The 21,435-nt window shown below is 42.1% G+C and overlaps 1 protein-coding gene across 1 annotated transcript; it reads left to right on the top strand.

Moving 5' to 3' along the window:
- Positions 1-1,344: 1,344 nt before the first annotated feature.
- On the top strand, positions 1,345-3,459 carry LOC141233400 (microtubule-associated serine/threonine-protein kinase 3-like; the record flags this gene model as incomplete). Its single annotated transcript, XM_073667893.1, has 7 exons — positions 1,345-1,377; positions 1,744-1,909; positions 2,016-2,114; positions 2,357-2,479; positions 2,624-2,733; positions 2,835-2,926; positions 3,323-3,459. Coding segments are annotated over exons 1-7 (760 nt in total), but the record flags the coding sequence as incomplete, so codon positions are not given.
- Between the last annotated feature and the right edge of the window lie 17,976 nt (positions 3,460-21,435).

The following is a 21,435-nucleotide window of genomic DNA, read 5'->3' as shown; positions in this document are numbered from 1 at the left end:
GTCTCCGCTCACTTCCCATTATACATCATGGTGATCTGCTGTATAAACCACTCACCGGTCATATTTCCTTTCTTCTATAGGTGGCGACTGTGAGACCCTCCTAAGCACCAGGGGTCCTCTATCTGTCCCCTTGGCCCGCTTATACTTTGGAGAAGCGGTTCTTGCTGTGGAATACCTCCATAGCTACGGTGTGGTGCACAGAGACCTGAAGCCGGATAAGTAAGTGCCCCTCGTAGTATAATAAAGGGGGGAAGTTATCATTTATTATCATACGGTCTGTGAGGCTAAAACCATCTTCTCTTCCACAGCCTCCTGATTACATCTGCTGGACACATAAAAGTTACCGATTTTGGGATTTCAAAAGTTGGTGTCATGATACCAAAAACCAACACCTACAAGGAATTAGCGGAGGACATCACCAGGGAGTTCCTGGACCGTGAGGTGGGTAACACTTACAGGAATTTAGATTGTTCTTTACAAATCTCCAAGGACCAAAGCAAAGAAAGATCTTAAATATAACTTTTAATAGATACATTTAAAAGCACCCATATCAATATATAAAGACAAAATCCATAAAATGTGGCGGCAGCAGTATTCTCCGATCGGGGTGTATTTATCTCCCGCGTCTGTCCACTGACTCATTGTGGCTATCTCCTAATATGATCCCCTGATGAACCCCAAATTAGGAGGGGGAGAAACGTGTTGGGACAATTTACAGATAAGTCCTCTGGTTACTGCTGACTAAAATGCTTTTTTGGCAACTTTTTTTTGTAATTCGCACACTGGATAATGCTCTGTCCCAACATTTGGACGTGTCCTGTGTAGATCAGTCCTGACTATAGATTAGCCAGGGTGGTTATGAGGTTGTCTATATATACCGTCTGTCCTAGACTATTATCTTCATGCTCAATGTCATTATATAGGTGACTTGTTACTACTTTGGACATATTTATGTTCCTATGTTTACCGTTAATTGAGCACACGTGCTTTTATAATATTGTTCTTGTTGCCCGTAATTGCCAGCACTAATGTACTTTATGTATCTATAATAGGCTTCTGAATGATGGTTTATATATCATACTGAATTGTGTATAGATTGGTGCATTTGATATCGCTCTCTGTACTAGTGGAACTACATTATATCAGCTTCCCTGTTTCCATATAATTGATACATTGAATATTGCCTTTTTTTCATTCAGCATGTTAGCAGCAACATGACTGTCTGCCTTTCATCATTATCTGTATATGTGTATGTCTGTCTAGGGATGGATAGGGTCACGGAGGGTGTGCCGATGTGGAGCGGGGGCGCCAAACCGATTAGCTAGGGTGTCAACCTCCACTGGCATGCGGGATCTCAGCCCATTTGGGATCTCTAGGGCAAGCCTGCATGTCAATTATCCTACGTTTATCCCACTACCCATATATTGTACATTTTATGCATTTTGTCTTCATATATTGATATGGGTGCTTTTAAATGTAGCTATTAAAGATTATATTTTAAGGGGTTTTCTTTGTTTTGCTTTGGTATTTGGTTAACTAATATACCCCATCTGTTCACCTTGCCTTTGGCATATGTTTTTTTTTCTTTACAAATCTCATCACACTATTGTGTCTTCTCTACATTCTTCATTTCTAGAGAACGTTTCCATTGATATTTTATCTTTTGTCATTGTGTTTTTATGGCGAGAACGTGTTATAATAATCATTTTATCATTTTCATCTCTATCTTCTGTTGTTTTCCAGTTATGTGGCACCCCATATTACATCGCCCCAGAGGTCATCCTGAAAGAAGGCTATGGAAGACCTGTTGACTGGTGGTCAATGGGGATAATCCTACATAAATTTCTCACGGGATCTGTACCATTTGATGGAGATTCTGTAGCTGAGCTTTATGACAGGATTGTCATTGGTAAGTGGAATGATCCGACCATTGCTTTGATCAGTTACATTGGTTTAGGTGTTTACTTTGCTTTAGCTTACAGTCCAGTAAAGAGATTTTATTTTCTGTATAACAGGTGACATAATTTGGGATTGTAATTCCGCTCCTACTCCCAATGCACAGAACCTGATTACTGAGCTGCTCAGAACAAATCCTGCAGATAGACTTGGGACAGGTAAGAGATATAATACTATTCATATTAGTATTAATATTCACCTATCACACTTATCACTCATGTCCTTGAGGATCAACACTTCTCTATCAGATTGTCCATTTCTAGTTCTCCACACTATGACTTTCAGTCTTCTTCCTTCATGTTGACTCAGTTATGTCATTAATTCAGATTAAGTTAAACTGTTCAGATGTGAAGCAATCTCTGACAATGTCCACATCACTTTTGTTTTGTTCTTTTTCCAGGAGGATCACTTGAGATCAAGAGTCATCCATTCCTGAGTGACTTAGATTTTAACAACCTTCTAAGTCAGAAGCCAGAGTACATTCCTCAGCTTGCCTCAGATGTGGACAACAGCTTATTTATCGGTAAGTAGAAGAAGACATCATCTAGACTAAGCGGCTGTTTGTCTTGTCTTCCATAAAATGTAATAATCAGTACCCACTAATATTGTGATAAATGACGCCTGTTTTATACTAACAACCTCTAATAATACTTCATTACTTTTGTAGATCACTCTGAAATAGACCATTCGGTCTCAGAGGATGAGGAGGGTACAAGTGTGAACAATGAGAACCTTGACTTCCAAAATTTTACATCTTCTTCTGAAAGGCTTTCTAAAGTAAGTACCGTATGTACGCAATAAATCCAAAATATGTGAAACAAAAAAGACCTCTAAAAGTAAAAAAAAGTATTTCATATCTTGTTTTTGTCCATGTTTAGCTCTGTACCATCACTACCAGAAAGATGAATGATGAGGACCAGAAGTCTCCTCCAGAGTGTACGCCAGCAACCAATACAAATATCTCAGAAATGTGAGTAGATTATGGGGTCATTAATGGGAGTTCCAGGCTGATATATATGCACAACACATAATATAGGACATAAATACCATAATATCAAATTCAGCCTCAATGTTTAGCGGTCATTGTGCTTTTGGCTTCAGAAACCGTTGGTGATAATAGCTCATAATTGCAGCCATTCACACGTATTAGAGCTGCCCATACTGTAGGAGAGATGTAGTATGACATGCCAGCCATTATTGCTAGTTGTTTTTCGCTCTGATCCATAGAAGGTAGATTGGAGCATAAAACCTTCCTCACTATGACTGTCATATGTCCTATTAGGCCCTCTAGTCGGTGTTCTTCTAGTGAGACCACCCCTTTTATTCTGCATTGACTTGTGATTTACATGTTTTTCTTAAATCATAGAATGGGAGAGTTGGAAGTTACCTCCTGGGTCTTCTGGTCCGACCCCCTGATTCTTCCTGACAGGCAGAAAGAATCGTTTTCTGAATCTGATAGCGACAATGCTATAAACAGCTTGCCCTCCTCGTCCCCATCATCAGGTATGTATGTACAGCATCAAAAGGTGAATGTTGACTTCAAGGCTCAAATATTTGGTTTTTCTGTATTAGGTCTCCTATGTTGTCCAGGTTTCATGGATCCCAATTATGTTTTCCATGGGCCCATACTGTATTTCTATTTCCTTCATTTTATCCAGGAATTGTTTTCATGGATTCTGTAAAATACGTTTTAGCATCCAGGAACTCACTTCAATATAAGGAGACATCGTCTCCTATAGTAGAATATCGCTCATTAGTGATGCACCACGTGGCGGCACACAGGGCGCTTACTGCTCCATATCAGTGATACATCTAATGCCCCTCAGATTAGGTCATGAACGGTATATAGGACTTATTCTGCCCTATAATAATGTAATGCCAGATTATCAGGACTATAGGGGACAGGACTAGAACAATTCTTCTATATACAGTACACAAAGCAGATCCTATAAGAATATTTCTTTACTGAGTTTTTTTTACTTTCTGATCAGAATTTCCAACTGAAGAGGAAAGAAAATCTGAAATGAATCTGAGTATAGACCAACAAAACTCAGAAAATGGGAAAAAGGGAAAAAAGAGACGAGGTAAGTGTGAGAATCATCTCCATGTTGTGTGATGTTAGTGATGAGAATAAGTCATGGGGAGCAGATGTCATCTGTCAGTGATGGGATTGTCACATGTATGATGGCTGACAATGACCCCGGACATCTGTGTGAATAAGATTCCTCTGCTGTCCGGCCGGCCGGCCACACTGACCGCACAGTAGCATCATGTAATCTGGAGTCCCATCACTTACATTGTATTTATTTCTCTTCTCTTAGGTTCCATCTTCCGCCGGATCTTATCATCCTGCCGGCGTGGACTATCCAGGGCAGCTCGTGCATTTGCATGCTGTCGCTGTTGCCCAAGTGTCATCTAAAAGACGGAAAAGCTCCGCATCTGGCGGAGTACAGCCGATCCACCATCACTGCTGGACCTGTAAAGAAGGACCTTCACCATCTACCTATGGCCTTCTAACTGTAACACCTCTACCCGGACTTGTTTCGGTAATGCCTCTGTCACCAGGCTCCGCTGTATCCAAACTGCTCGCCTGACTTGGCTTTTTTACTGATCACCTGGTATCTGACCCCGATTTCTTCCTGACTATGATTTTGTCTACTGATTCTGTCCCTGATTTTGTTCATCCCTTATCCTTCTACCCTATCTCTAATAAAAAAAAAAACAACTTCTATATTTATTGAGATTTTCTTATATCTATCAAACTTCACTCTGCATTCTGCTAAGCGATAAAAAATACATATTAACACTTCTGCTTTTAAAAGCATTTTTATACATATATATATATTTATATATATATATATATATATATATATATATATATAAATCAGGGCTGGACTGAGATGAAAAATGAAAAAGCACGCCTGTCACACAAACCCCACCAGCCCACATACCACATCACCACCCCCCTCATCCCATTGAGGCACAATGAAAAGTTCAGCACATTTTGCTTTACTTGTTCATGCCCCTCACCACTCCATTATAGGGGATGTTTATTAAGCCACGTGTGAATGGAGCTGCAGTGCGAATGATCGACTACCGCTCCATTCACCCAGAGCTCTTCAGATCCCTGGTTCTCGGAAACAGTGGGGGTCCCGGCTGTTGGACCCCCAGCAATCAGAAAATTATTCCATATCCCAATGATAGAGGACAATTTCCAACCTTCAGATAACCCCTTTAAACAAGTTGTTCAGGATTAATTTTTATTTAACCATAGGATTGTAGACATAGAAAATGATAAACCCATCAGTACTGACCCTCCCCAAAGCCAATGCCACCTCTTCTTCAGCAGAACAGGAGAAGTGGTACTGTGCAGTGTATATATACAGAATAATACAGATACTGAGAATTACACCCAGTATACAGGACAAGAGAAGTGGTACTGTGCAGTGTATATATACAGAATAATAGAGATACTGAAAATGACACCCAGTATACAGGACAAGAGAAGTGGTACTGTGCAGTGTATATATACAGAATAATACAGATACTGAGAATTACACCCAGTATACAGGACAAGAGAAGTGGTACTGTGCAGTGTATATATACAGAATAATACAGATACTGAGAATTACACCCAGTATACAGGACAAGAGAAGTGATACTGTGCAGTGTATATATACAGAATAATACAGATACTGAGAATGACACCCAGTATACAGGACAAGAGAAGTGGTACTGTGCAGTGTATATATACAGAATAATACAGATACTGAGAATTACACCCAGTATACAGGACCAGAGAAGTGGTACTGTGCAGTGTATATATACAGAATAATACAGATACTGAGAATTACACCCAGTATACAGGACAAGAGAAGTGGTACTGGGCAGTGTATACATACAGAATAATACAGATACTGAGAATTACACCCAGTATACAGGACAAGAGAAGTGGTACTGTGCAGTGTATGTGACTCGCCCCCTGGGCCGTGGGGCACTCAGATCCGGGCAATAGGGAAACGGTGGGAGTAGTAGTGGCAACCCGGTTCCGTGGCTCAGGGTGGTCAGGCCAGTGGTAGTCCGTTATGTGCTGATGATTATGTCCGACTACGCCACCCGTGGATTTGCGGTCATTAGGAACCGCCGCTGCAAGGCAGACCGCTGGGGCTGATGATGTATGCAGCTGGGATGGTGTGACTCCCCACGGGAAGAGTGCAGCCCCAGGGCAGTGCAGTGGATGTTGGGAGTGATGGTAGTGAGAGTCCCGGTGCTGATAGTGCTGGAGGAGCAAGGAGCACGCAGGCAACAGGTTGCAGTCCAGGGTCTTTACTAGAACAGGTAAATTGACCCACAAACAGTCCCAGCTAGGAGGGGACCTGGATGTCTGAGAGCAACAGGGAAATTGGCCCTGGTCAGGGTGAGGGTGTAGGCCTACCGTGCTTTCTGTGCTCCTTCTGGCTATCTCCTCGTTATAGGGTAACAGCCCACGTTTCCGAGCTTTCCGTGTATTCTCGCCTGTATGGCCTGCGACGTGGGTTCCTTTCTGCTCCCAACCTTGTACGGCTTTACTGGTCCCTTCGGTTGTGGCAGGGCCTCCAGGCTTCTTAGGCCAAGGAATATACAGTCCCTTGCGGACTGGTTATCTGCTGGGGGATGTGGAATCCTTCCAGCCTCAGACACCAAAGTCTGGTAAATTAAGTCCTTTATCTGCCAAGACAGGCTCTCTTCGCCTCTTGTCTCTGGCTTGTGGCTCTCCTCCTGCCACACTTCCTCTTAGGTGCAATACAACTGTCTGTCCCTGCTCTGCTCTGGGACAAGTCTCAGTCCTGAGACAGGCCATCAAGTTCTCCCTAACCCTGTCCTCAGTACCAGCTTTTATAGGGGCAGCCTGCTCCCCCTACTGGCCTGAGACAGGAGGCATTGCATGCTTATGTTCCCCTGACTAGAGAACCTCCCCCTTGCTCTCAGACACAGCTTTATTTACACTTGTGGCATCAAGGCCAGGGTGACACATATGTATACAGAATAATACAGATACTGAGAATTACACCCAGTATACAGGACAAGAGAAGTGGTACTGTGCAGTATATATATACAGATTAATACAGATACTGAGAATTACACCCAGTATACAGGGCAGGAGAAGTGGTACTGTGCAGTGTATATATACAGAATAATACAGATAATGAGAATGACACCCAGTATAATACAGATACTGAGAATTACACCCAGTATAATATACAGAATAATACAGATACTGAGAATTACACCCAGTATACAGGACAAGAGAAGTGGCACTGTGCAGTGTATATATACAGAATAATACAGATACTGAGAATTACACCCAGTATACAGAACAAGAGAAGTGGTACTGTGCAGTGTATATATACAGAATAATACAGATACTGAGAATTACACCCAGTATAATATACAGAATAATACAGATACTGAGAATTACACCCAGTATACAGGACAAGAGAAGTGGTACTGTGCAGTGTATATATACAGAATAATACAGATACTGAGAATGACACCCAGCATAATACAGATACTGAGAATTACACCCAGTATAATATACAGAATAATACAGATACTGAGAATTACACCCAGTATAATATACAGAATAATACAGATACTGAGAATTACACCCAGTATACAGGACAAGAGAAGTAGCACTGTGCAGTGTATATATACAGAATAATACAGATACTGAGAATGACACCCAGTATAATATACAGAATAATACAGATACTGAGAATTACACCCAGTATACAGGACAAGAGAAGTGGTACTGTGCAGTGTATACAGTGCCTACAAGTAGTATTCAACCCCCTGCAGATTTAGCTGGTTGACACATGCGGAATTAACTTGGCATTGTGACATTTGTACTGTAGATCAGCCTGGAAGTGGGAAATGCACTGCAGCAAATATTGTTTTTTTTTTTTGTTTGTTTTTAAACGTTAAAAGTTAATTCAGAGTGTCATTTATTATTCAACCCCTCAAACCACAAGAATTCTGTTTGGTCCCCCTAAAGTATTAAGAAGTAGTTCAGGCACCAAGAATAATGAGCTTCACATGTGTGGATTAAAGATCTCTTTTGCCAGCCTTTTCTGACTATTTGAGACCCTCCCCAAACTTGTGAACAGCACTCAGACATGGTCAACATGGGAAAGACAAAGGAGCATTCCAAGGCCATCAGAGACAAGATCGTGGAGGGTCACAAGGCTGGCAAGGGGTACAAAACCCTTTCCAAGGAGTTGGGCCTACCTGTCTCCACTGTTGGGAGCATCATCCGTAAGTGGAAGGCTTATGGAACTACTGTTAGCCTTCCACGGCCTGGACAGCCTTTGAAAGTGTCCTCCCGTGCCGAGGCCAGGCTTGTCCAAAGAGTCAAGGCTAACCCAAGGACAACAAGGAAGGAGCTCCGGGAAGATCTCATGGTAGTGGGGACATTGGTTTCAGTCAATACCATAAGTAACGTACTCCACCGCAATGGTCTCCGTTCCAGACGAGCCCGTAAGGTACCTTTACTTTCAAAGTGTCATGTCAAGGCTCGTCTACAGTTTGCTCATGATCACTTGGAGGACTCTGAGACAGACTGGTTCAAGGTTCTATGGTCTGATGAGACCAAGATCGAGATCTTTGGTGCCAACCACACACGTGACGTTTGGAGACTGGATGGCACTGCATACGACCCCAAGAATACCATCCCTACAGTCAAGCATGGTGGTGGCAGCATCATGCTGTGGGGCTGTTTCTCAGCCAAGGGGCCTGGCCATCTGGTCCGCATCCATGGGAAGATGGATAGCACGGCCTACCTGGAGATTTTGGTCAAGAACCTCCGCTCCTCCATCAAGGATCTTAAGATGGGTCGTAATTTCATCTTCCAAAAGACAACGACCCAAAGCACACAGCCAAGAAAATCAAGGCCTGGTTCAAGAGGGAAAAAGTCAAGGTGTTGGAGTGGCCTAGTCAGTCTCCTGACCTTAACCCAATTGAAAACTTGTGGAAGGAGCTCAAGAATAAAGTCCACATGAGACACCCAAAGAACCTAGATAACTTGGAGAAGATCTGCATGGAGGAGTGGGCCAAGATAACTCCACAGACCTGTGCCGGCCTGATCAGGTCTTATAAAAGACGATTATTAGCTGTAATTGCAAACAAGGGTTATTCCACAAAATATTAAACATAGGGGTTGAATACTACTTGTAGGCACTGTATATACAGAATAATACAGATACTGAGAATTACACCCAGTATACAGGACAAGAGAAGTGATACTGTGCAGTGTATATATACAGAATAATACAAATACTGAGAATTACACCCAGTATACAGGACAAGAGAAGTGGTACTGTGCAGTGTATATATACAGAATAATACAGATACTGAGAATTACACCCAGTATACAGGACAAGAGAAGTGGTACTGTGCAGTGTATATATACAGAATAATACAGATACTGAGAATGACACCCAGTATAATATACAGAATAATACAGATACTGAGAATTACACCCAGAATACAGGACAAGAGAAGTGGTACTGTGCATTGTATATATACAGAATAATACAGATACTGAGAATTACACCCAGTATACAGGACAAGAGAAGTGGTACTGTGCAGTGTATATATACAGAATAATACAGATACTGAGAATGACACCCAGTATAATACAGATACTGAGAATTACACCCAGTTTAATATACAGAATAATACAGATACTGAGAATTACACACAGTATACAGGACAAGAGAAGTGGCACTGTGCAGTGTATATATACAGAATAATACAGATACTGAGAATTACACCCAGTATACAGGACAAGAGAAGTGGTACTGTGCAGTATATATATACAGAATAATACAGATACTAAGAATTACACCCAGTATACAGGACAGGAGAAGTGGTACTGTGCAGTGTATATATACAGAATAATACAGATACTGAGAATTACACCCAGTATAATTTACAGAATAATACAGATACTGAAAATTACACTCAGTATACAGGACAAGAGAAGTGGTACTGTGCAGTGTGTATATACAGAATAATACAGATACTGAGAATGACACACAGTATAATATATAGAATAATACAGATACTGAGAATTACACCCAGTATACAGGACAGGAGAATTGGTTCTATCCAGTGTATATACTGTATATACAGAATAATACAGATACTGAGAATGACACCCAGTATACAGGACAAGAGAAGTGGTACTGTGCAGAGTATATATACAGAATAATAAAGATACTGAGAATGACACCCAGTATAATATACAGAATAATACAGATACTGAGAATGACACCCAGTATAATATACAGAATAATACAGATACTGAGAATTACACCCAGTATACAGGACAAGAGAAGTGGTACTGTGCAGAGTATATATACAGAATAATAAAGATACTGAGAATTACACCCAATATAATATACAGAATAATACAGATACTGAGAATTACACCCAGTATAATATGCAGAATAATACAGATACTGAGAATTACACCCAGTATACAGGACAAGAGAAGTGGTACTGTGCAGTGTATATATACAGAAAAATAAAGATACTGAGAATTACACCCAGTATACAGAACAAGAGAAGTGGTACTGTGTAGTGTATATATACAGAATAATACAGATACTGAGAATTACACCCAGTATACAGGACAAGAGAAGTGGTACTGTGCAGTGGATATATACAGAATAATACAGATACTGAGAATTACACCCAGTATACAGGACAAGAGAAGTGGTACTGTGCAGAGTATATATACAGAATAATACAGATACTGAGAATTACACCCAGTATAATATACAGAATAATACAGATACTGAGAATGACACCCAGTATAATATACAGAATAATACAGATACTGAGAATGACACCCAGTATAATATACAGAATAATACAGATACTGAGAATTACACCCAGTATACAGGACAAGAGAAGTGGTACTGTGCAGTGTATATATACAGAATAATACAGATACTGAGAATTACACCCAGTATAATATACAGAATAATACAGATACTGAGAATGACACCCAGTATAATATACAGAATAATACAGATACTGAGAATTACACCCAGTATACAGGACAAGAGAAGTGGTACTGGGCAGTGTATATATACAGAAAAATACAGATACTGAGAATTACACCCAGTATACAGGACAAGAGAAGTGGTACTGTGCAGTGTATATATACAGAATAATACAGATACTGAGAATTACACCCAGTATAATATACAGAATAATACAGATACTGAGAATTACACCCAGTATACAGGACAAGAGAAGTAGCACTGTGCAGTGTATATATACAGAATAATACAGATACTGAGAATTACACCCAGTATAATATACAGAATAATACAGATACTGAGAATTACACCCAGTATACAGGACAAGAGAAGTGGTACTGTGCAGTGTATACAGTGCCTACAAGTAGTATTCAACCCCCTGCAGATTTATCTGGTTGACACATGCGGAATTAACTTGGCATTGTGACATTTGTACTGTAGATCAGCCTGGAAGTGGGAAATGCACTGCAGCAAATATTGTTTTTTTTTTTTGTTTGTTTTTAAACGTTAAAAGTTAATTCAGAGTGTCATTTATTATTCAACCCCTCAAACCACAAGAATTCTGTTTGGTCCCCCTAAAGTATTAAGAAGTAGTTCAGGCACCAAGAATAATGAGCTTCACATGTGTGGATTAAAGATCTCTTTTGCCAGCCTTTTCTGACTATTTGAGACCCTCCCCAAACTTGTGAACAGCACTCAGACATGGTCAACATGGGAAAGACAAAGGAGCATTCCAAGGCCATCAGAGACAAGATCGTGGAGGGTCACAAGGCTGGCAAGGGGTACAAAACCCTTTCCAAGGAGTTGGGCCTACCTGTCTCCACTGTTGGGAGCATCATCCGTAAGTGGAAGGCTTATGGAACTACTGTTAGCCTTCCACGGCCTGGACAGCCTTTGAAAGTGTCCTCCCGTGCCGAGGCCAGGCTTGTCCAAAGAGTCAAGGCTAACCCAAGGACAACAAGGAAGGAGCTCCGGGAAGATCTCATGGCAGTGGGGACATTGGTTTCAGTTAATACCATAAGTAACGTACTCCACCGCAATGGTCTCCGTTCCAGACGAGCCCGTAAGGTACCTTTACTTTCAAAATGTCATGTCAAGGCTCATCTACAGTTTGCTCATGATCACTTGGAGGACTCTGAGACAGACTGGTTCAAGGTTCTATGGTCTGATGAGACCAAGATCGAGATCTTTGGTGCCAACCACACACGTGACGTTTGGAGACTGGATGGCACTGCATACGACCCCAAGAATACCATCCCTACAGTCAAGCATGGTGGTGGCAGCATCATGCTGTGGGGCTGTTTCTCAGCCAAGGGGCCTGGCCATCTGGTCCGCATCCATGGGAAGATGGATAGCACGGCCTACCTGGAGATTTTGGCCAAGAACCTCCGCTCCTCCATCAAGGATCTTAAGATGGGTCGTAATTTCATCTTCCAAAAGACAACGACCCAAAGCACACAGCCAAGAAAATCAAGGCCTGGTTCAAGAGGGAAAAAGTCAAGGTGTTGGAGTGGCCTAGTCAGTCTCCTGACCTTAACCCAATTGAAAACTTGTGGAAGGAGCTCAAGAATAAAGTCCACATGAGACACCCAAAGAACCTAGATAACTTGGAGAAGATCTGCATGGAGGAGTGGGCCAAGATAACTCCACAGACCTGTGCCGGCCTGATCAGGTCTTATAAAAGACGATTATTAGCTGTAATTGCAAACAAGGGTTATTCCACAAAATATTAAACATAGGGGTTGAATACTACTTGTAGGCACTGTATATACAGAATAATACAGATACTGAGAATTACACCCAGTATACAGGACAAGAGAAGTGATACTGTGCAGTGTATATATACAGAATAATACAAATACTGAGAATTACACCCAGTATACAGGACAAGAGAAGTGGTACTGTGCAGTGTATATATACAGAATAATACAGATACTGAGAATGACACCCAGTATACAGGACAAGAGAAGTGGTACTGTGCAGAGTATATATACAGAATAATAAAGATACTGAGAATGACACCCAGTATAATACAGATACTGAGAATTACACCCAGTATAATATACAGAATAATACAGAAACTGAGAATGACACCCAGTATAATATACAGAATAATACAGAAACTGAGAATGACACCCAGTATAATATACAGAATAATACAGATACTGAGAATTACACCCAGTATAATATACAGAATAATACAGATACTGAGAATTACACCCAGTATAATATACAGAATAATACAGATACTGAGAATTACACCCAGTATACAGGACAAGAGAAGTGGTACTGTGCAGAGTATATATACAGAATAATAAAGATACTGAGAATTACACCCAATATAATATACAGAATAATACAGATACTGAGAATTACACCCAGTATACAGGACAAGAGAAGTGGCACTGTGCAGTGTATATATACAGAATAATACAGATACTGAGAATTACACCCAGTATAATATGCAGAATAATACAGATACTGAGAATTACACCCAGTATACAGGACAAGAGAAGTGGTACTGTGCAGTGTATATATACAGAAAAATAAAGATACTGAGAATTACACCCAGTATACAGAACAAGAGAAGTAGTACTGTGTAGTGTATATATACAGAATAATACAGATACTGAGAATTACACCCAGTATACAGGACAAGAGAAGTGGTACTGTGCAGTGGATATATACAGAATAATACAGATACTGAGAATTACACCCAGTATACAGGACAAGAGAAGTGGTACTGTGCAGAGTATATATACAGAATAATACAGATACTGAGAATTACACCCAGTATAATATACAGAATAATACAGATACTGAGAATGACACCCAGTATAATATACAGAATAATACAGATACTGAGAATGACACCCAGTATAATATACAGAATAATACAGATACTGAGAATTACACCCAGTATACAGGACAAGAGAAGTGGTACTGTGCAGTGTATATATACAGAATAATACAGATACTGAGAATTACACCCAGTATAATATACAGAATAATACAGATACTGAGAATGACACCCAGTATAATATACAGAATAATACAGATACTGAGAATTACACCCAGTATACAGGACAAGAGAAGTGGTACTGGGCAGTGTATATATACAGAAAAATACAGATACTGAGAATTACACCCAGTATACAGGACAAGAGAAGTGGTACTGTGCAGTGTATATATACAGAATAATACAGATACTGAGAATTACACCCAGTATAATATACAGAATAATACAGATACTGAGAATTACACCCAGTATACAGGACAAGAGAAGTAGCACTGTGCAGTGTATATATACAGAATAATACAGATACTGAGAATTACACCCAGTATAATATACAGAATAATACAGATACTGAGAATTACACCCAGTATACAGGACAAGAGAAGTGGTACTGTGCAGTGTATACAGTGCCTACAAGTAGTATTCAACCCCCTGCAGATTTAGCTGGTTGACACATGCGGAATTAACTTGGCATTGTGACATTTGTACTGTAGATCAGCCTGGAAGTGGGAAATGCACTGCAGCAAATATTGTTTTTTTTGTTTGTTTGTTTTTAAACGTTAAAAGTTAATTCAGAGTGTCATTTATTATTCAACCCCTCAAACCACAAGAATTCTGTTTGGTCCCCCTAAAGTATTAAGAAGTAGTTCAGGCACCAAGAATAATGAGCTTCACATGTGTGGATTAAAGATCTCTTTTGCCAGCCTTTTCTGACTATTTGAGACCCTCCCCAAACTTGTGAACAGCACTCAGACATGGTCAACATGGGAAAGACAAAGGAGCATTCCAAGGCCATCAGAGACAAGATCGTGGAGGGTCACAAGGCTGGCAAGGGGTACAAAACCCTTTCCAAGGAGTTGGGCCTACCTGTCTCCACTGATGGGAGCATCATCCGTAAGTGGAAGGCTTATGGAACTACTGTTAGCTTTCCACGGCCTGGACAGCCTTTGAAAGTGTCCTCCCGTGCCGAGGCCAGGCTTGTCCAAAGAGTCAAGGCTAACCCAAGGACAACAAGGAAGGAGCTCCGGGAAGATCTCATGGCAGTGGGGACATTGGTTTCAGTCAATACCATAAGTAACGTACTCCACCGCAATGGTCTCCGTTCCAGACGAGCCCGTAAGGTACCTTTACTTTCAAAGTGTCATGTCAAGGCTCGTCTACAGTTTGCTCATGATCACTTGGAGGACTCTGAGACAGACTGGTTCAAGGTTCTATGGTCTGATGAGACCAAGATCGAGATCTTTGGTGCCAACCACACACGTGACGTTTGGAGACTGGATGGCACTGCATACGACCCCAAGAATACCATCCCTACAGTCAAGCATGGTGGTGGCAGCATCATGCTGTGGGGCTGTTTCTCAGCCAAGGGGCCTGGCCATCTGGTCCGCATCCATGGGAAGATGGATAGCACGGCCTACCTGGAGATTTTGGCCAAGAACCTCCGCTCCTCCATCAAGGATCTTAAGATGGGTCGTAATTTCATCTTCCAAAAGACAACGACCCAAAGCACACAGCCAAGAAAATCAAGGCCTGGTTCAAGAGGGAAAAAGTCAAGGTGTTGGAGTGGCCTAGTCAGTCTCCTGACCTTAACCCAATTGAAAACTTGTGGAAGGAGCTCAAGAATAAAGTCCACATGAGACACCCAAAGAACCTAGATAACTTGGAGAAGATCTGCATGGAGGAGTGGGCCAAGATAACTCCACAGACCTGTGCCGGCCTGATCAGGTCTTATAAAAGACGATTATTAGCTGTAATTGCAAACAAGGGTTATTCCACAAAATATTAAACATAGGGGTTGAATACTACTTGTAGGCACTGTATATACAGAATAATACAGATACTGAGAATTACACCCAGTATACAGGACAAGAGAAGTGATACTGTGCAGTGTATATATACAGAATAATACAAATACTGAGAATTACACCCAGTATACAGGACAAGAGAAGTGGTACTGTGCAGTGTATATATACAGAATAATACACATACTGAGAATTACACCCAGTATACAGGACAAGAGAAGTGGTACTGTGCAGTGTATATATACAGAATAATACAGAAACTGAGAATGACACCCAGTATAATATACAGAATAATACAGATACTGAGAATTACACCCAGAATACAGGACAAGAGAAGTGGTACTGTGCATTGTATATATACAGAATAATACAGATACTGAGAATTACACCCAGTATACAGGACAAGAGAAGTGGTACTGTGCAGTGTATATATACAGAATAATACAGATACTGAGAATGACACCCAGTATAATACAGATACTGAGAATTACACCCAGTTTAATATACAGAATAATACAGATACTGAGAATTACACACAGTATACAGGACAAGAGAAGTGGCACTGTGCAGTGTATATATACAGAATAATACAGATACTGAGAATTACACCCAGTATAATATACAGAATAATACAGATACTGATAATTACACCCAGTATACAGGACAAGAGAAGTGGCACTGTGCAGTGTATATATACAGAATAATACAGATACTGAGAATTACACCCAGTATACAGGACAAGAGAAGTAGCACTGTGCAGTGTATATATACAGAATAATACAGATACTGAGAATTACACCCAGTATAATATACAGAATAATACAGATACTGAGAATTACACCCAGTATACAGGACAAGAGAAGTGGTACTGTGCAGAGTATATATACAGAATAATACAGATACTGAGAATTACACCCAGTATAATATACAGAATAATACAGATACTGAGAATTACACCCAGTATACAGGACAAGAGAAGTGGTACTGTGCAGAGTATATATACAGAATAATAAAGATACTGAGAATTACACCCAGTATACAGGACAAGAGAAGTGGTACTGTGCAGTGTATATATACAGCATAATACAAATACTGAGAATTACATTCACAATTCAGGACAGGAGAAGTGGTACTGTGCAGTGAAAATATACAGAATAATACAGATACTGAGTATTACACCCAGTATACAGGACAAGAGAAGTGGTACTGTGCAGTGTATATATACAGAATAATACAGATACTGAGAATTACACCCAGTATAATATACAGAATAATACACATACTGAGAATTACACCCAGTATACAGGACAAGAGAAGTGGTACTGTGCATTGTATATATACAGAATAATACAGATACTGAGAATTACACCCAGTATACAGGACAAGAGAAGTGGTACTGGGCAGTGTATATATACAGAAAAATACAGATACTGAGAATTACACCCAGTATACAGGACAAGAGAAGTGGTACTGTGCAGTGTATATATACAGAATAATACAGATACTGAGAATTACACCCAGTATAATATACAGAATAATACAGATACTGAGAATTACACCCAGTATACAGGACAAGAGAAGTGGTACTGTGCAGTGTATATATACAGAATAATACAGATACTGAGAATTACACCCAGTATAATATACAGAATAATACAGATACTGAGAATTACACCCAGTATACAGGACAAGAGAAGTGGTACTGTGCAGAGTATATATACAGAATAATAAAGATACTGAGAATTACACCCAGTATACAGGACAAGAGAAGTGGTACTGTGCAGTGTATATATACAGAATAATACAAATACTGAGATTAAAACATCCACAATTCAGGACAGGAGAAGTGGTACTGTGCAGTGAAAATATACAGAATAATACAGATACTGAGAATTACACCCAGTATACAGGACAAGAGAAGTGGTACTGTGCAGTGTATATATACAGCATAATACAAATACTGAGAATTACATCCACAATTCAGGACAAGAGAAGTGGTACTGTGCAGTGTATATATACAGAATAATACAGATACTGAGAATTACACCCAGTATACAGGACAAGAGAAGTGGTACTGTGCAGTGTATATATACAGAATAATACAAATACTGAGAATTACATCCACTATACAGGACAAGAGAAGTGGTACTGTGCACTGTATACACACAGAATAATACAGATACTGAGAATGACACCCAGTATACAGGACAAGAGAAGTGGTACTGTGCAGTGTATATATACAGAATAATTAAGATACTGAGAATTACACCCAGTATACAGGACAAGAGAAGTGGTACTGTGCAGTGTATATATACAGAATAATACAGATACTGAGAATGACACCCAGTATAATATACAGAATACTACAGATACTGAGAATTACACCGAGTATACAGGACAAGAGAAGTGGTACTGTGCAGTGTATATATATACAGAATAATACAGATACTGAGAATTACACCCAGTATAATATACAGAATAATACAGATACTGAGAATTACACCCAGTATAATATACAGAATAATACAGATACTGAGAATGAGACCCAGTATACAGGACAAGAGAAGTGGTACTGTGCAGTGTATATATACAGAATAATACAGATACTGAGAATTACACCCAGTATACAGGACAGGAGAAGTGGCACTGTGCAGTGTATATATACAGAATAATACAGATATTGAGAATGACACCCAGTATAATATACAGAATAATACAGGTACTGAGAATTACACCCAGTATACAGGACAAGAGAAGTGGTACTGTGCAGTGTATATATACAGAAAAATACAGATACTGAGAATTACACCCAGTATAATATACAGAATAATACAGATACTGAGAATTACACCCAGTATAATATACAGAATAAAACAGATACTGAGAATTACACCCAGTATACAGGACAAGAGAAGTAGTACTGTGCAGAGTATATATACAGAATAATACAGATACTGAGAATTACACCCAGTATACAGGACAAGAGAAGTGGTACTGTGCAGTGTATATATACAGGAGTGGTGCTGAGAGTAGCAGCTGTCTGTGGAGCTCAAGCACTTCCAGGAGGAGGGTTGTCGTCTGCCTCTCTTCTCCCCAGGGAGAGGCAGGCTTACTGGGAGGCCGGCATGGCTTCCCAGCCTCCTATCCCCCGGTCTATGCCGGCGGGGGAGAAGGAGCCTCAACAACCGGCCCAGGAGGGAGTGAGGAGATCGGGAAGGGTGAGGAAGAATACATCCACCTGCTCCAACCCCGAGACTGTTCACCGCCAGCCCAGAGAGGGAGACCGGGGCACCCCAGGCCCCAGGAACAAGAGCCCAGCAAGATCCTGGGGGGAGATGAGCTCCAGCGAGTCCACAAGTTCCTTCTCCTCCCGAGTGGTCGCCACGTTGCAAGAGTACGAGGACGCCGGCAAAGCACTAACCCAGCTGAAAGAGGAGCTGAGGGAGGCCCGGGTCCTGAACACCCGGGCGTCCAACAAGGAGAGACCTGCGACCTCCCAGAGGGTTAAAGCCCTCAGAGACGAGGTGGTCAGGTTAGTGCTCCTCCGGGAGGGGATTGAGAAAAGCGCAGGTCCCTTCCTGGAGAGGTTTAAGAACCAGCGGCGGTTCTCAGAAATGAAGGGGTTAAACACCTCAGGAGAACCGCCAGCCGGCGTCCTTAGTGAAGAGGAGGAGGAGGATGAAGAGGTGACTGGAGTCTCAGTTGCTGGAGCCAGTGAGGGGCAGAGCCAGAGCTCAAGTGGTCTCCCTGCAGCAGGGCAGAGGACTCCCACAGCAGAGGCTGGAGTGTCGGGGGAGGAGGAGGAAGGAGGACTGCTGAGGGAGATCCGACTGCTGGAGTCTCCAGTGGACCTGACGGGGTTTTCCTTCGGTGAGGACAAACCAGTGGAGGAGACAGGGAAGAGGAAGAAGAAGAAGACCGGAGGAGCTGCACAGGAGGTGGTGAGTTATAAGTATGTACCAATGTCTGATGTTGCACCTGCCACCTTCTGTTTAAACCCCACCAAACCTAAAGGCACGGGCTCTGCAGTGGGCTCGAGGCAGAGGCAAGGTGGGGAGAGGAGGCGGACGTCCGGCGATGCTGCCATCTGTGCGGGGAACAGTGCAGGGGGCGAGGCTGTGGAGGTACTCACAGCGCCGGACATAGGGAGTTCTGTGGAGTTTCCCACCCTGCCCTCTGCGGCAGGGAAGGATGTGAAAAACACATCAGCAAAGAACACTGGGCACACTGCTGCGACAGGGGGGCAGTGTGCCCCAGCGCCCAAAAAGGACACTAAGACCCCAAAGTCTGTGGGTGCAGGGCGGGCAAGAAAACAGTCTGGCCAGAACAAGGACCAAAATGCTGCAGTAGGGGGGCGGGGCGCTCCAGCAGACGACCTGCAGAAAGCCAGCAGCAACCAAAGGGAAACGGGTGTGGTGCTGCAGGGAAAGGAGTCTCTGGAAGTGCTCCCCTCCCCCGGCCCAGCAGGTGTGAGTGCAGAGACACCAGACACAAGGGAGGAAGGAATGGAGGTGACTGTGGAAGGTGCAGAGAACAGCAGAGGTAATGGGGTGACAAGTAAAGAGAATAGAAATAGTGGTGTAGTGAATGATGGGAGTAATGGTGGAGCAGATGGTGAGAGTAATGGTGGAGCAGATGATGAGAGTAGTAGGAATGGTGGAATTAGTGGTACAGTGAATGATGATGCAGCAAATGGTGGGGGTAGTGGTGCAGTGAATGATGATGTAGCAAATGGTGGGGGTAGTGGTGGAATGAATGCTGGGAGTTGTGGGAATGGTGGGAGTTGTGGTGTAGCAAATGTTGGGGGTAGTGGTGTAATGAATGGTGGGAGTAATGGTCCTGCGAATGGTGTGAGTAGTAGTGGAGTGAACGATGGGAGTAATGGTCCTGCGAATGGTGTGAATAGTACTGGAGTGAATGGTGGGAGCAGCACTGGTGTTGGTGGGGGGGAAGTAGGTGCTGGTCCCGCTGCCCCCCCAGCATTGGCGGGGGCTTCAGCCCAAAGCTATTCAGAAGCTGTCAGTGCTGGGGGTAGTAGTGCGCCCTCGTCTGGTGGCCCTGGGGATGGTGACTTGCAACAGCAGCTCCTGGACGCCCTGAGGAGAGGGGAGAGCTCCATCACTGTAGAGGGGAGGGAGGTTGATCTGTCTTTCTGGATAGAGAGACATGGTCTTTCAGCCTTCCGAGATAGAGGGGCAGAGACTGTCTGGTCTCTGCCGACAACGGGGCAGAGGAGTAACCGTAGGAATGTGGTCCGTCTCCAGTGGGTAAGCAAGGATGCCTGTCCTGATAGGTCGAAGGTGGTTGAGCTCCTGCTGGGGATGGGCTTTGCGGCATATGACATCTTTGCCTTGATCCATCCCTATGGGACCTCCTACTTCGATGTCAGCTTCGTGAGACCAGAGGGCCTTGAGCTTTTCTGGTCTCGCCATGAGCTGGCTCGGAGTCGCCCCGAATGGCATGGTCTCTTTCCCCTGGCAATAACTCGCCAAGATTCAGTCAGGAAAGTGACCGTTCTGACTAGTAACGAGTCGCTTTCCTGTATGGACATTACCACCTGGGTGAGTAGATA

The sequence above is a fragment of the Phyllobates terribilis genome, unplaced genomic scaffold, assembly GCF_046119375.1.
Source record: "Phyllobates terribilis strain yellow unplaced genomic scaffold, ASM4611937v1 Scaffold_587__1_contigs__length_1013667, whole genome shotgun sequence".
Classification (NCBI taxonomy): Eukaryota; Metazoa; Chordata; class Amphibia; order Anura; family Dendrobatidae; genus Phyllobates; species Phyllobates terribilis.
Note: the sequence above shows the minus strand (reverse complement) of the source record. Positions and strands in the feature narration are given on the sequence as shown.